Source organism: Macrotis lagotis, chromosome 2 (genome assembly GCF_037893015.1).
Source record: "Macrotis lagotis isolate mMagLag1 chromosome 2, bilby.v1.9.chrom.fasta, whole genome shotgun sequence".
Taxonomy (NCBI): domain Eukaryota; kingdom Metazoa; phylum Chordata; class Mammalia; order Peramelemorphia; family Peramelidae; genus Macrotis; species Macrotis lagotis.
In genome coordinates, this window is record NC_133659.1 from 242,609,324 (window position 1) to 242,624,714 (window position 15,391).

The 15,391-nt window shown below is 39.7% G+C and overlaps 1 protein-coding gene across 3 annotated transcripts in view; it reads left to right on the forward strand.

Annotated features, from left to right (window-relative positions):
* The window catches only part of DNAH2 (dynein axonemal heavy chain 2), a 125,328-nt gene that overhangs the window by 53,192 nt on the left and 56,745 nt on the right, over positions 1-15,391 (forward strand). For 2 of the 3 annotated variants that reach the window (XM_074225519.1, XM_074225521.1), the window contains 11 exons: positions 2,721-2,913; positions 4,135-4,335; positions 4,444-4,600; positions 7,618-7,792; positions 8,306-8,469; positions 8,835-8,996; positions 9,141-9,244; positions 12,941-13,097; positions 13,277-13,359; positions 13,646-13,826; positions 14,125-14,263. In XM_074225519.1, the coding sequence (XP_074081620.1) occupies positions 2,721-2,913; positions 4,135-4,335; positions 4,444-4,600; positions 7,618-7,792; positions 8,306-8,469; positions 8,835-8,996; positions 9,141-9,244; positions 12,941-13,097; positions 13,277-13,359; positions 13,646-13,826; positions 14,125-14,263 (1,716 nt within the window). The remainder of the gene's footprint in view (positions 1-2,720; positions 2,914-4,134; positions 4,336-4,443; positions 4,601-7,617; positions 7,793-8,305; positions 8,470-8,834; positions 8,997-9,140; positions 9,245-12,940; positions 13,098-13,276; positions 13,360-13,645; positions 13,827-14,124; positions 14,264-15,391) is intronic. The other variant, XM_074225520.1, reaches the window with a different exon arrangement.

The window sequence follows — 15,391 nt, forward strand, 5'->3', positions numbered from 1 at the left end:
AGCTTCAAGCACAAGCTAGATGACCCTTGGGGTATGTTCTTAAGGGAATTCTTGTTCATGTATGGGTTGGACTAGATAACTTTTGAGGGGGCCTTCCAGTGCTGAGTTTATATGTTTCTGTGATTCAACAAACACATATTCATCTTCTCCCACGTTTTTTCTTTATTTTCTCATACTAGCTGTTGAGAATCCTTCTCATCATCCTACTGCTTCTGCTACCTGCAGATAGCTGGATCTTGTCTGAAGATTTTTCCTAGTCTAGGTGTAGGGACACCATTTTCCAATTAGTCAATCAACTAATAAACATTTATTAAGCATTCACTATAAGCTGTTAAGCTCTGAGGATACAAAAAGAGGCCAAAGATAACCTCTACTGTCAAGGAGCCCCCAGTCTAATGGGAGAGATAAGAAGCAAATATGGACCAACAAGCTATATATAGGAAAAATACTAATTTATTAGAATGAAGCAGGGTTGAGAGAAGTTTCCTTTAGAAGATGGGGTTTTAGTTGAGACTTAAAGGAAGCCAGGCAGGGAAAATGAAGAAGGAGAGCTTTCCAGGCATGGGGGATGGCTGGAGAAAATACCTGGACCCAAATGATGGGAGTGACTTTTTTGAGGGACAAACAGGAAGCCAGTGTCAATGGACTGAAGAGGACATCTCAGAAAAATGAGGTGTAAGAAGACTGGAAAAGTAGGAGGGAGGGAGGTTATGACAAACTTTTAATATTAAACAATTTTTTTTTTTTAGATTTTTCAAGGCAATGGGGTTAAGTGGCTTGCCCAAGGCCACACAGCTAGGTAATTATTAAGTGTCTGATACCAGATTTGAACCCAGGTACTCTTGACTCCAAGGCTGGTGCTCTATCCACTGAGCAACCTAGCCACCCCTAAACAATATTTTATATTTGATTTGGAGATAATAGGGGGATGCTGGAGTTTATTGAATGGGAATGACATGGTTGGGTCTGTGTTTACTTTGGTGGCTAAATGGAGAACGGATTGGAGTAAATAGGGACTTGAGGAAGTTAGATTTACCATCAGGCTATTACAATAGTCAAAGCATGAGGTGATGAGAGCCTGCATTGGTAATGACCATATCAGAAGAAAGATGTGAATGTAGGCAAGAAATGTTATAAAGGTGAAATTGTCAGGCTTAGCAACAGATTGAATATAGGGGTAAGAGATAGTGAGGAATTGAGGATTACTCTTAGGTTGTGGGCCTCAGAGATTGGGAGAATAGTGTTACCATCTGTAGTAATAAGCAAGGTAAGAAGGGGCAAGTATTTAGGGGGAAAGATAATAAATTTTGTACATGTTGATTTTAAGATGTCTACTGGAAATCTAATTTGAGATATCTGAAAAGCACTGAGATTGGAGGTCAGCAGAGAAACTGGGTAGGCTAAGTAGATTTGAGAATCATCAGCATAGAGATAATTAAAATCATAAGAGAGGATGAGATCATCATATGAAGTAGTTTAGAGCTCCCTCTATAGAGAAGACCTTGGAAAAACCTTAACTCTGAACTTTACAGTTTGAGGGTCTGATCTGGATGTTATTGTTGTTCAGTCATGTCTGATTCTTCATGATCCCATTTGGAGTTTTCTTGGCAAAGATATTGGATAGTTTGCCATTTTCTTTTTAGGCTCATTTAAGCAGGTGTAGAAATCAAGGCAAACAGGGTTAAATGACTTGCCCAAGGTCACACAGCTAATGTGTCTGAGGACAGATCTGAACTCAAGTCTTCCTGACTTCCAGGCTTGACACTCTATCCACTGTGCTACCTAGCTGCTAATGAGGTTCTAGCAAAGGAGACTGAAAACAATCAGGAAGAGAATTAGGAGAGCAGAATCCTGAAAACCTAGAGAGAAGAGAGTATCAAGAAGAAGAGGGTGACTAATAGTGTCAAAGGCTACAAAGAAGTCAAGGAGAACTGAGAAAAGGCCATTAAACTTGGCAATGAAGAGATCATTGATAACTTTGGAAAAGCAGTTTTGGTGAATTCATAAGATTAGAAACCAGATTGCAAGGGGTTAAGAAGTGAATGAGATCCATCAGTGCAACAATCGGGAACAATTTTGGGCTGTCTGCAAAGGAGAGTACCATCTGTATCCAGATAAGGAGCTGTGGAGTTTGAACAAAGTTCAAAGACTATTCCCTTTAATTTAGGAAAAAACAGATATCTTATTGTCTGATCTTGTTACCTCTTAGACTTATCTTCTTTAAGGATATGATTTCTCTCTCATCACACCCAATTTGGATCAAGGTACAACATGGAAACAAAGTAAAGACTGACAGAGTGTTTTCCATGGTGGGGGGAGGCAAGTAAGATTGGGGGGGAAATTGTAAAACTCAAATAATATCTTTAATAAAAATTAATTTTTAAAAAAGAAGTCAATGAGAGAGAAATAAGAGACATCCACTGCAGATGGTCCTATCAAATCTGACCACAAAAAGAAGATACTGGGGGTAGAAGGATCATCCCCTTAATTCACCAGAGACACAGTTTGATTTTTTAAAAAATAGTATTGATAGGGATTAAGAGAAAGAAGATAATATAAGACCATTACCTACATGATAACAGAATTGATTATAGATGGTACACATCATAAATTATCTCCAAATTAGTCAGACATGCCTAATGGAATTTTCTGACCTAATTTGCTCAGTTTCAGTCTAAGTAGCCTCTAACAGTCTTCCATACTCCTCTTCTTCCTCATAGAGCGAGATGAGGACATCAAGAAGATCCAAACACAAATCAGTGGGGGTATGACCAACAATGCATCCTTGCTCCAAAATTACCTCAAGACCTGGGACACATACAGGGAAATTTGGGAGATCAACAAGGACTCCTTTATCCGACGTTACCAACGCCTCAATCCACCTGTTTCCTCCTTTGATGCTGACATTGCCCGGTGAGAACCAGATACAAAAATATTTGAGTCTTTAAAAGATATGAGTTCTGAAATAGGGGAGAGCTTTAGAGAACAAGGAATCCTGATGGATTGGATTCCTTAATTATCAGAAAAGAGTAAGGACTTGAAAAGATTTGAGAGCAAGGAGTCGGTCTTGTAGGATTCTAGTGTTCTTTTAGGGAATTGGGAATCCAGACAGAAGAGAATCTGTTATATAGGAGAAGCATTGAGTCAAAGGCCTGCAAACTTAAAGGGACAAAGTGAGTGAATATTAATGAGTGAAAGTCTGAAAGACAGGACAGTACTCTAGACTTCAGAGAAGAAAAATTGAAGATAAGAAAAACTCTTAGTTCTGTTACCAGCTCATTGTATGTCTTAGGGACACACATGTACCCTGCCTGATGTTTCTCTGTTTCAGCTATTATCCCCACTCCCTACTCTCTGATGCCTCATCTCCATTGTCTCAGAAGAGAAACACCTCATTTGAAATCTGTTACTCTGATTTCCCTGGCAGAGAGGTCTGTGGTTGCTTAGAGACAGCAACTGTTCTTTAGCCCTAGAATAAACCCTAGAGGGGGCCATTGTTATTGCAATAGTGATTGTGGCAGTGAGGCCTGGGAGATAAATTTTGAATTTCATGTAGGAAGGGAAGGGATAAGGGAGGCAATGCCTGTTCCAGGCTATGGGAAGTAAATGAGCACATGATGCTATAGCCTATATAAATAATAATAGTATCTTCCCAGCAAATTTGCTTCCACCTTCTTTCCATTTCTTCTCATCCTAGAGAGAGAGAGAGAGAGAGAGAGAGAGAGAGAGAGAGAGAGAGAGAGAAAGAGAGAGAGAATAATAGAAAAGGGGAAGGAAATGGGAAAATGAAGGGAATAGGAAAGTGGGAGAAGACAAGCAAAAAAGAGAAGATGAAACTAAGAGGAAACAGAAGAATGACAGTAAGAAAAAAGGAAAGAAAAAATGAAAGGAGAAATACAGAAAAGGTGTAAATGAAAGTGATTAGAAAGATTACAGGATGGGGGAAGAGAGACATGGCAGGGATAAAAATTAGCAGTGGGTTAGGAAAAGAAATTTGTAGAAGAGCAGCGATAGAGGAGAAACCAATGTAAGAGAGGCAGAGGTGAAAAAGGAGAAAGCAAGAAAGAAAATGGGAAGGGAAAAGGGGACATTGGGAGGCAGTACTCTCTAACAGTGACTTGGGACCCCCCACAGATATACGGAAGTTGCAAATAATGTGCAAAAGGAAGATACAGTCCTCAATATCCAGTTTGTGCTTCTAGACTGTTCCCATCTCAAGTTCTCTTTGGTGCAACACTGTAATGAATGGCAGAACAAGTTTACTACCCTGCTTAAAGAGATGGCTGCTGGGAAGCTTATGGAACTGCACAATTATCTGAGCAACAATGCTGAAAAGTAAGGGTTGAGTTTGCTGAGGATAGGAAGTCTCATAGAAGAGGACTCGGGGATTGGATGGGCCCTCTCCATTCCATTTACCCAGGCTTTTCTCTCCACCTTTCTCAGAATTAGTCACTCACCCCAGACCCTAGAGGAACTTGGGGTCAGCCTTCAGCTTATGGAAGATTTGCAACGTGATTTAGCCAGTACGGAAAGCCAGATACCTCCCATTCATGAGCAGTTCACCATCCTGGAGAAGTATGAGGTTCAAGTATCAGAGGATGTAAGTTTCCAATAGTAGTATTCCCTCAAGGTTCATGAAGAATATTTTTCAGTGCTCTAGGCATAGATCACTTGGTTAGCTTTCCCCCCGCTTAATTTTGGTTTTTAATATATACTGGTCTTGACTGAATTTGGATCCCTGCTGTGGAATTCAGATATACAATGAGGATTCTGACACATTTTCATATACTCACAGGCTTTCATGGCTTTTATCAAAAAAGGGTGTTTTACTTAAATAAGAAATTTATTCTGTCTCAGTGACAGAAGCATAAAATGCATCTAGTTAATTATTTCCCAATTGCCTTTCTTCTTTCATAGTTTATTTTTAAAAATTTTCAAGTAACAAGTATTTTTAATTAGCCTGTCCTCACCACTCCCTCTCCACCCACCAAACAAATTTAAAAACAAACCTCAAAACAAGTTCTTTAATATCTTTGCTGCACAATCCAGCAAAGCAAAGCCTCATTATAATAATCATAATAGCTAATATTTCTGTAGCACCAACCATGTGCCATGCACTGTGGTTAGCACTTTATGATTATTATTTCCTTTGATCCTTGCAACATCCCCAGGAGGTATGAGTTATCATTATCCCCATTTTGCAATTGAGGAAACTGAGGCAAAAAAATTATTTTTCCCAAGGTCACACAGCTAGTAAGTGTCTGAAGCTACATTTGAACTCAGATCTTCTTGATTCCAGGCCTAATATTCTATCCAAAGTGCCACCTAGCTGTCCACATTAACTGTGTCTGAAAATAATATGCCTCTGCATCTTGATCTGCATTCTTTTGGACTTGTGGTTTATTGTTATTTTGAACAGAGTTCTAAAGCCTTTTAAAGTTGGTTTGTAATATTATCATTGTATAAATTGTTCTCTGAGGCTTTTCTTACTTTTCTTTTCATCAGTTCATAAAGATCTTCCTAGTCTCCTCTGACATTGTCCATTTATCCATTTTGTTATGGCTCAATAATATTCCATTACATTCATATATCACAATTTGTTCAGTTATTCGCCCATAAGAGGATACTCACTTGATTTCCAATTTTTTGGCTACCACAAAAAAGAAATTCTCTCTCTATATATTTTTTGTATATATAGATCCTTTTTCTTTGATTTAGTTGCAGGTATAGACCTACTAATATAGCTGGATCAAAGGTTATGTCCAGAGTTTCAAATTGCTTTCTAAAATGGCTAGACCATATCACAGCTTTACCAACAGGGCTCTAATGTGCTTGTTTTCCCATAGTTATTCCAACAATTGTCATTTTATTCATTTGTCATCTTTTCCAGTCTGATAGGTATGAGGCAGAACCTCAAAGTTGCTTTAATTAGCATTTCTCTGATTATAGGTTTGATGATTTAGGACTTATATTCCCTATATACTTGTTAGCTTGAATTTCTTCCTTTGAAAACTTCTATTCATCTTTTGACCATTTAACCATCCATTCTCCAGAAGGTAAATGCTCAAGGGATATGAATAGACACCTTAGTATTTCCCCAATTTCTAACCAATCTCTCTGTAGACTTGGGAAAATTTCCCTGTTCACTAAACCAGAATGACATTCCATAGGTAGTAAAGCAGCACAAGGCAGACCTCCCCCAAAAGAGCTTGGTTCAGAGTCAGGTTATATTGTCCTCACTGTTTCTTTGAAGTAAATATTCTTTTAGGAAAACCAATTGGTGTTAGTTGATTAAATAGAACTGGGAGTCACTGGTACTAACAGTGGGGAATCACACTAGAATGGGAACTTGAGCCAAAAGCATCAGAGAAGAAATACCTAAGGGTACTCCTAGAACCTTTCAGGGTAATGCTGCTGGCCTTCCTCTGGAAAGTTAGACTTGAGTGCTCTGTGTATATTGCCCTTGAATGGGGAGGGCCCAAGTTTACTCCCTTTTTTTCCTCTCACTGGTACACAATAGGCAGGATGAAGTCACCTGAAGAGGTGGTATAAGGTCATCTAGTACCTTTTGAATATACTCTTTGTAGACCCCATCCCTTTCCTTAGCCACAGTCAATCAAAGGGGGTTCCTTATTCACATGGTTTGCAGACTCAGTCCAGCCATTGAATACATGTTCCAGACACTGAATGGCAATTGCATCAGCTGAATTCCATGGGCTGGACACTCATTCATTGTACACTCTTCTCTTACACTCATGCATGAAGCTCTCAGCTTTGTTCTGAATCAAGGTGAGAGGAGTTCAGTCTCCCAAGATATCAATGACAGTTTATGTCACATGAGGCTTGGCCTAAGGAACTGGGGATGATTAGCTTTGAGAAGATGACCTGGAAAAGGGTAAGGGACTCTTATGGTTGGGTTTTTTTTTTTTTTTTTTTTTTTGGTTTTTGCAAAGGCAATGGGGTTGTGACTTGCCCAAGGTCTTGCTAGGTACTTATTAAGTGTTTGGGGTCAAATTTGAACTCAGGTCCTCTTGATTCCAGGATGGGTGATCTATCCACTGTGGCACCTAGCTGCCCCAGTATGGGGCTCTTTTGAGGAATAATTAGACTCTTCTTGGCCCCAGAGACAGAACAATGAGAAGTTACAAAGTGGCAAATTAAGGGAAAACTTCTTAATAATTGGAACTTTCCAAAAAAGTGGAATGGGATACTGTGAAGTAATGAACCCAGGTACTCCTGACTCCAAGGCTGGTACTCTATCCACTGCCCCACCTAGCCTCCCCAAGAGTATTCTTTTTTAGAGATAGACTGGATTAAGTTGAACTCTTTCTATTCTCCAGTCTTTGAAATGAGAAGAGTAGTTAAGGGATGTTGAGTAAAGCCAAATAAAGCAAAACAGGCTTTAAAGGTTTTTATTCAATATTTTTAGGCAGTAGAAAAGTAGAGAAAAAGAGCTATTAAGAGAGAGGGGGAAGAAGTCTCAGAGGAGATGGAGAAGGGCTAGAATTAAGGGCACAGGGAAAGCTCCTACTGGCAACCTCACCTTTCTCTGAGAGCTGGATTGCACGGATCTGAAAGGAGGGGCTATTCCTACTTCTATCTATGTATTGTCTACAGGTTCTAGAAATGCTGGATAACTTGAATGGTGAATGGGTTTCCTTCCAGCAAGTCTTGCTGGATAGTGATCAAATGTTGAAAAGACAAAAGGAGAAGTTCAAGACAGGTCTTATTCACTCTGCTGATGACTTCAAAAAGAAAGCCCGTTCCCTTCTGGAGGACTTCGATAGCAAAGGTACCTTAGGGATCCACAGTTTTAACCTAGTCCCCTTTTTCATCCTGAGATTTTAGTTCAAATTTGGGAGAAGCAGAGCAAGAGCAACTGAGAAATTAGACATTTGGGTCCTCAAAGGGATCGGATCAAGGGTTGTGAAACAAGAGTTGAGGAACTGTGGAGGGAGAGGGAGGTGCTTCAGTCTCTGTTGGGTCAAGTCCAAAAATGAGAAGTTTAAAGAAAGGAGAAAAGCTTACAGTCTTTTCTGCATACACTCCCCACCCCCGTGCCTAAATATTATATTCTCCCTATCCCTGTCTTCATAACTTCCTCTGGTGATTCTTCCTTTTACCTAACTATCATCTTTACGGCTGCAGATAGCAACAAATTCCTTAATCACTTTATCCATTTGGTGAAAGAAGTAGATTTCTCCTCTCAGGGGCAGCCACTCTGCTCTCAGGAGAGCCTATCTCCCTTGAGATAGGTTGAATGAGAAAGGTTGCAGAACCAAGCACCTCTCTCCTTTCCTCACAGGTCCCTTCACTAGCAATGTGGGCTTTGCAGCAGCCCTGGACCAAATTGCAGCAGTGCGGGCGATGTTGACTGCCATGAAGGATGAAGAAAACACCCTCCATTCCAATCTGGGCATCTTCAAGATTGAACAACCTGCTTCCAAGGACCTACAGAACCTGGAAAAGGTAGGGTACTTGCTTAGACCACTTTGCAAATAAGGTTGAAGAAATGTGAAATAAGAACAGAATTCATTTTAAAAGATTGGGTTGAAAAAGACTGGATAAAAGAAGAGTTTGAGGGAGGCTAGGTGGCATAGTGGATAAAGCACCGGCCTTGGAGTCAGGAGGACCTGGGTTCAAATCTGGTCTCAGACACTTAATAATTACCTAGCTAAAAATCTAAAAAAAAAAGAAAAAGAGTTTGGGGGAGTTTGTAAGAGAACAGAGGAAGAGAACAAGGGAAATGGAGAATCAAAAGAAGCAATCTGAAGAGCAAAAAGGGACAGGGAGAAAGCAGTATTTCTTGTCTTTCTTTCTCCTTGGTCAAATAGGAGCTTGATGCCCTGCAGCAGGTTTGGGAGATCACACGGGATTGGGAAGAGAACTGGAGCCAGTGGAAGACTGGCCAGTTCCTGACACTACAAACAGATGCCATGGAAAACATGGCTCACGGGCTGTATCGCCGCCTTGTCAGGCTGGGCAAGGAGTATAAGGTTTGTGGAGGGGGAGGTGGTGGAGGAAAGACAATCCAGGATTGCCTTGGTAAGGGATGTAAGAGAGAATATGAGGGAAGAGAGAGATCCTGGGTCCTCTCAAGAAGACAGTCTTTCTGTTCAATTACCTTTGTTTCTGCTCAGGACCGAAACTGGGAAATCATTGAGACAACTAGGTCAAAAATTGAGCAGTTCAAGCGTACTATGCCCCTCATTTCAGACCTGCGCAATCCAGCTCTCAGAGAAAGGTAAGGTTGCTAGTAGGGAGCTTTCACCTATGCCCTTAATTCTCTAGCCCTTCCCCATCTCCTCTGAGACTTCTTCCCCCTCTTTCTTAATAGTTCTTTTTCTCTACTTTTCTACTGCCTAAAAATATTGAATAAAAACCTTTATTTGGCCCTGTTATTCCATTTAGTTCAAAGAAAAGGGGGAAAAGATAGGGGATTCAAGAATGAGGACTGAGAGAGATTTTGGAGGTGGTGATTAGGAAGTCATAAATGATCTTTGAGAAAGCTTTTTTCTGTAATATGGTGAGTGCAAAAGCAAAGCTGAAAAGAGGAAAGAATAAAAAAAGAACTAAACTGAATTGGAACTTGGGATCCATGGAAAAAATGCTACATATAGCACACAAAAGGATCCAGAGGAATAATAGTTTGAATTATCCTGGCAGTTAAGTCATGAACTCAGAACTCATTCAAATACCTTGGCTAGATACCACAGATATGAAACAATACTCCAAATGAATTCCATGTCACATTATATTGAACTTACCACTGGCCTTCTGAATATTCCAAGAATGAGACACTCCAATGTCTCAGCTCTGAGGTTAATGTTTGTCCTTAGTCCTCAAAGAAGATCTATGACATCCTGTAGATGCTATGATATGCAAGTGAATTGGATTTGAGTGAAGGGATGTTATGCAAAGTCACCAGCCTCACTTTCTTCTTTAGAGTCATCACCATCAAATCAGATCAGAATCAGAGATGCTTTAGGTCTTGGATGGATCTTGGCCTTTTTAAGCTCGTCTTTAACAGGTTTGACTCAGCCAACAATCTATTCAGTGATTAGGGCTTGGTAAGAAAGAAATGAAGCAAAGTGTCTGGGAAAATTACTGGCAAGTTGGATTTGAGTGAGGGGATGCTGTGAGTAATAGGAGAAAATTGAAATTTAGTTAGGATTTAGTAAAGGAGGGAGAGCATTCAGGCATGCAGACAGCTAGAGATAACACTAAAACCTGAGACATTGGAATGTCTCATTTGTGGAATATCCAGGAGACCAGTGGTAAGTTAAATCCTTTCCCTTTCCTTCTCTTCTTTTTCCTTTCCTTTCCTTCATATAAGACAAATTTTGATGGTATGGGAGGAAACACTTTTTGGGTTGGAAGCATAGATTGGGGAGCATTAAAGTATAGTTACTTAGAAATATTGAACCTGGGCTACTGAACAAAATCAGTTCTAAGGGGAAATTCTTTGGATCAGGAAAGATTTCATGGAGGAAGTAATCTGGTTTAGACCCACTTAGGATGTGTTTGATTTTCTGATATGGAGGATATTATCATTATTATATTATCATTTTAAATTAAATAATAAACTCCTAATTGATGTGTCTGCTTCTATTTTCTTCCCCTCACCAGTCTGTTCTGTTTACTCAAACCCTATTAATCTTCTTAAAGCCTAATTATAATCTTCAAGTAGATGACTCCCAAATCTCTTTCTTAAGTCATAATCTTTTCCCTGAACTCTAGTTAAGCATTACCAACTGCCTACTAAACATTTTTACCTTGTATGTCCTATTGACATCTCAGATTAAACATATCTAAAATGATATTCATCATCTTCCCTACTAAATCTACTTTTCCTCCAAACTTCTTTTGAAATGACCACCACTTTCTCCTTTGACTCTTTCTTTGGCTCTTTGACTCTTTCTTCTCCTTCACCTCCATCTTATCAGTCTCCCAGTCTTGTTGATGGAACAGCCTGTTCCAATAGTCATCTGTTTCTAGTTCCTCCAGTACATCTTTCGTACAGTTGCCAGAATGATTTCCCTAAGGTACAAGGGACCATGTCTGTTCTCCTTCTCTCTCATGTCTCTAAAATGAAATACAGGCTCTTCATTATGGTATTTAAGCCCTCCACAATCAGGCTCCAACCTGCCTTCCCGACATTATTTCACATTCCTCTCCTTCACTTATTCTTTGTTTTTATCACGTCTAGTCACTGTTTCCAGAATTTGACATTTTCCATCTCCCAACTTCCAACCTTTACATAGGCCGTTATTTCTTATCCTTGAAACTTGCTCTTCTTATCTCAGTCCTAGTTTCCTTTAAAGTTCAAGTTAGGGGCTTGAGCCTTAAAGGAAGTTGAAACCTTTCTCAACCAGGAAGCCTTCCCTGATCTTCCTAGTTATTAAATCTTTCTCCCTCCTCCAATTACCTTTTGTTATTTATCTGTGTTCATATTGTGAGGGACTATCCTTGTATCCTCAGCATTTAGCACACAGCACCTTGTATCTAGTGTCTTTCCTGTGCTGATTATTTCCTTTTAAATTTTATACATAGTTGTTATGCATGTTGTCTCCTCTATTAGACTGTGAGCTCCCCAAGGTTTAACATAGTGCCTGATACATAGTAGGTGTTTAATAAATTATTGACTGACTAACTAGTGGATGCTTATTAAATATTTAAAATTTTGAGTGATTAAGAATAATTACACGGGGGCAGCTAAGTGCTGCAGCGGATAGAGCACTTGTCCTGGAGTCAGGAGTCCCTGAGTTCAAATCCTGCCTCAGACACTTAATAATCACCTAGCTGTGTGGCCTTGGGCAAGCCACTTAACCCCATTTGCCTTGCAAAAAACCAAAAACCAAAAACCAAAACAAAAGAATAATTACACATATTGTATGCTACTTTGATAATTTTTAAAATACTTTCACAAACATTTAAAAGTTCTATGAGATAAGTAGGACATATTGGCATTTCCATTTTACAGATGATAACACTGAAGCTTAAGGCTGTTAAACGACTCATCTAAGATCATTTAACCATCAAGGAGGAGAATTGGACCTAGAACTAGGACTTCTGAAACTAGTTTTGGGGTTCTTGCGACTATACCATGAATATGTTAGTCATGTCACTCCCTTGCTCAACAGTGTTCAGTGGTTCCCTATTATCTGCTGAATGAAACCCAAGCTCCTTGGTCTGGCATCCAAAGTCTTCTATTGTCTAATTGGCTATATTTCTCACTACTCCAATCAACTCTTCACTTCTGAAATGTGTTTTTTTTCTTTTTTTTGCAAGGCAATGGGGTTAAGTGGCTTGCCCAAGGCCACACAGCTAGGTGATTATTAAGTGTCTGAGGCCGGATTTGAACTCATGTACTCCTGACTCCAGGGCAAGTGCTCTATCCACTGCGCCACCTAGCTGCCCCTCAAATGTGTTTTGATACTCTCCTGATTCCATACATTTTATTTCCTCTGTTTAGAATGCTCTTCATCCCCAACTTTGTATCATGGAATCTTCTTCAGCCTTCAGGATTCAGATTTAATGTTGCCTCTTTTATGATACCTCCCTAAAATCATTTCAACCAGTAGTATTCTCTCTCTCTTCTTAAGTCCCATAGTACTTTGTTTATATCACACAAATGACACCTTATTCTGCCTTATATTATAATTGTGTTTTTTTCTCTCAACTCCTCCATTAGATTATTGAGTTGTTTGAGGGCAGAAAATATGTATTTCCCAACTTTGTATCTTTCACAGAACTTAACACAGTTCTGATTTTATAGTCACTATTGAATCAATGTTTGTTGAATGAATGTATTAATTAACAAAAAATCTTTTATCTCTTTGGGAAATGGAAATGTGAGTAATCCTAAAAACTTCCCAGAGGAATTTGTTGTCTTTGAGACCTGAACCCTTTGCTCAGAACTCCCTATCTATGCCTATAGGCACTGGGACCAGGTGAAAGATGAGGTGCAGAGGGTGTTTGATCAAGAATCAGACAGCTTCACCTTGGAACAGATTGTGGAACTGGGGATGGATCAACATGTGGAAAAGATTGGAGAAATCTCTGCTTCAGCCACCAAAGAACTAGCTATAGAAGTGGTATGGAATCTGGATATTTGATAACCCTCTCCCTCCCCTCACTTCCCCCATTACCACCTTCCCAGCTTTTCTGCTTCCTTCCCCTTCTAGAAATATGGATTCTTATTCCTTGGTTTGTCCTTTTAGTCATAGTTATCCTTAGCAACTTGGGAACTAACTCTTTTATTTTCTCTCTGTAGGCATTACAAAATATTGCCAAGACCTGGGATGTGACCCAGCTGGACATAGTGCCCTACAAAGACAAGGGCCACCACAGACTCAGGTAGAATGGTGTGGTGCTTAGTACCCTAGGAGAAGGTATTGAAAACTAGTAACTAGAGTCAGCAAGGTGGCCCAGTGGATACAGCACTGGCCCTAGATTCAGAGGGACCTGAATTCAAATGTGACCTCAGATACTTTGGCCAAGTTACTTTAACCCTATTGCCTCCACAAAATCCAAAAACAAATAAGTGGAAAAAAAATCTTGTAGTATCCTGGGACCAGGAATGGTGTGTTGGGACTAAGTGTGACAAACAGAAATGGAGCATATGTATCTCCTTCCATCCTAGAGGCACAGAAGATGTATTCCAGGCATTGGAGGATAACCAGGTGGCTCTGTCTACCATGAAAGCATCACGTTTTGTTAAAGCATTTGAAAAAGATGTGGATTTCTGGGAACGTTGCCTTTCCCTTATTTTGGAGGTCATTGAGATGGTGCTCACTGTCCAACGACAGTGGCTGTACCTAGAGGTCAGTCATCTCCATTTCTCACTTCCTTTTGGAATTTAGGTAGCAGCTTCCACTCCTATCTCTAAGCCTTTCTTAAGCTGTAGCATTTATCCCAGATCTCCTCCCTGATTTTCCTCATTCCCATTCCCCTCCCTACACTCAACCCCCACCCCACATCAATTCTAAGTTTAGGTATATGATTTTCCACCTTACAGAAATGAATATTAGCCCTCCCAAGTTCCTCCCTCTCAAACCTGAGCAGAGATTTAAGAAGCATTGGGGATGGGAATATAACTCATTTCATTCCTGGTTCCCCTAGAACATTTTTCTAGGTGAAGACATCCGTAAACAACTGCCCCAGGAATCATCCTCTTTTGACCAAATCAACTTCAATTGGAAAACAATCATGGATCGGATGAACAAAGACAACAATGCCCTTCGAAGCACCCACTATCCAGGTATGGACCCTATAGGCCTTCTGCCTCCACAGGACCAGTAGTTAACAGTCCCCAGTTAGGATTTGCTATATTTAAAGGTGGAATAGTTGACATCTATAGCATGCAATCGAATCTACCTTACTAAAAGATCCTGATTTCCATGAAATCTAAATGTGTATCACTTTCCAGGGTTTAAATAAAAAGCAGTCTAGAAATTTATTAGGGCAGCTAAAAGACTAAATATAAATATTGCAGGGGTGGCTAGGTGGTGCAATAGATAAAGCACTGGCCCTGGAATCAGGAGTACCTGGGTTCAAATCTGGTCTCAGACACTTAATAATTATCTAGCTGTGTGGACTTGGGCAAGCCACTTAACCCCATTTGTCCTGTAAAAACCTAAAATATATAAAAGAAACTTAAAGTGCTGTTTATTCATGTTTATAACAAGACAATTGACAAAAATTATGTAGGCCTTCATTACTGGAGCAGCTAGGTGGCACAGTTTATAAAGTACTAGGCTTGGAGTCAAGAAGACTGATCTTCCTGAACTCAAATCTAGCTGTGTGACCCTGGCCAAGTCACTTAACCCTGTTTGCTTAGCTTGTAAAATGGAGAAGGAAATTCTTATCTATTCCACTGACTTTACCAAGAAAACCTCAAATAGAATTAAAAAGAATTGGACAAAACTAAAATGTCTGAAAAACAACATGTATTTTTAAGCATATGGTCTGTAAATAACTTCCTTTATTGAATGTATGAAGTTCTTCAGTCATCTCTCTATAATCTTCAGTAATTCAAATAGACTCTCAAAGACTGTAGCTGACTGAACATTCTACCTCTCAAGACATCTCAGAATTTGATCCTGGGGTTAGTTTATTACATTTCATACCCACCCACACCTTTTGTAGAGAATGAAAGAAGATAAAGGAGATGAAACAACCAATTTGAGGGGGATGTTTTAATGCTAAGTCCTGCTAGCTCAGCAGCTCATTTGTTACAAATTTTAGGACCTTTAAGGGATTAAGGGATTTATTTTCATCACTGATGTTTGAGAATGAGGATGGAGAAGAAAGTTGCAAGGTATAAACTCCCTCTTAAAGGCCTAGGGAAGGAAAAAAATCTCTTGATTCTCACAAGGCCTTGGGATGA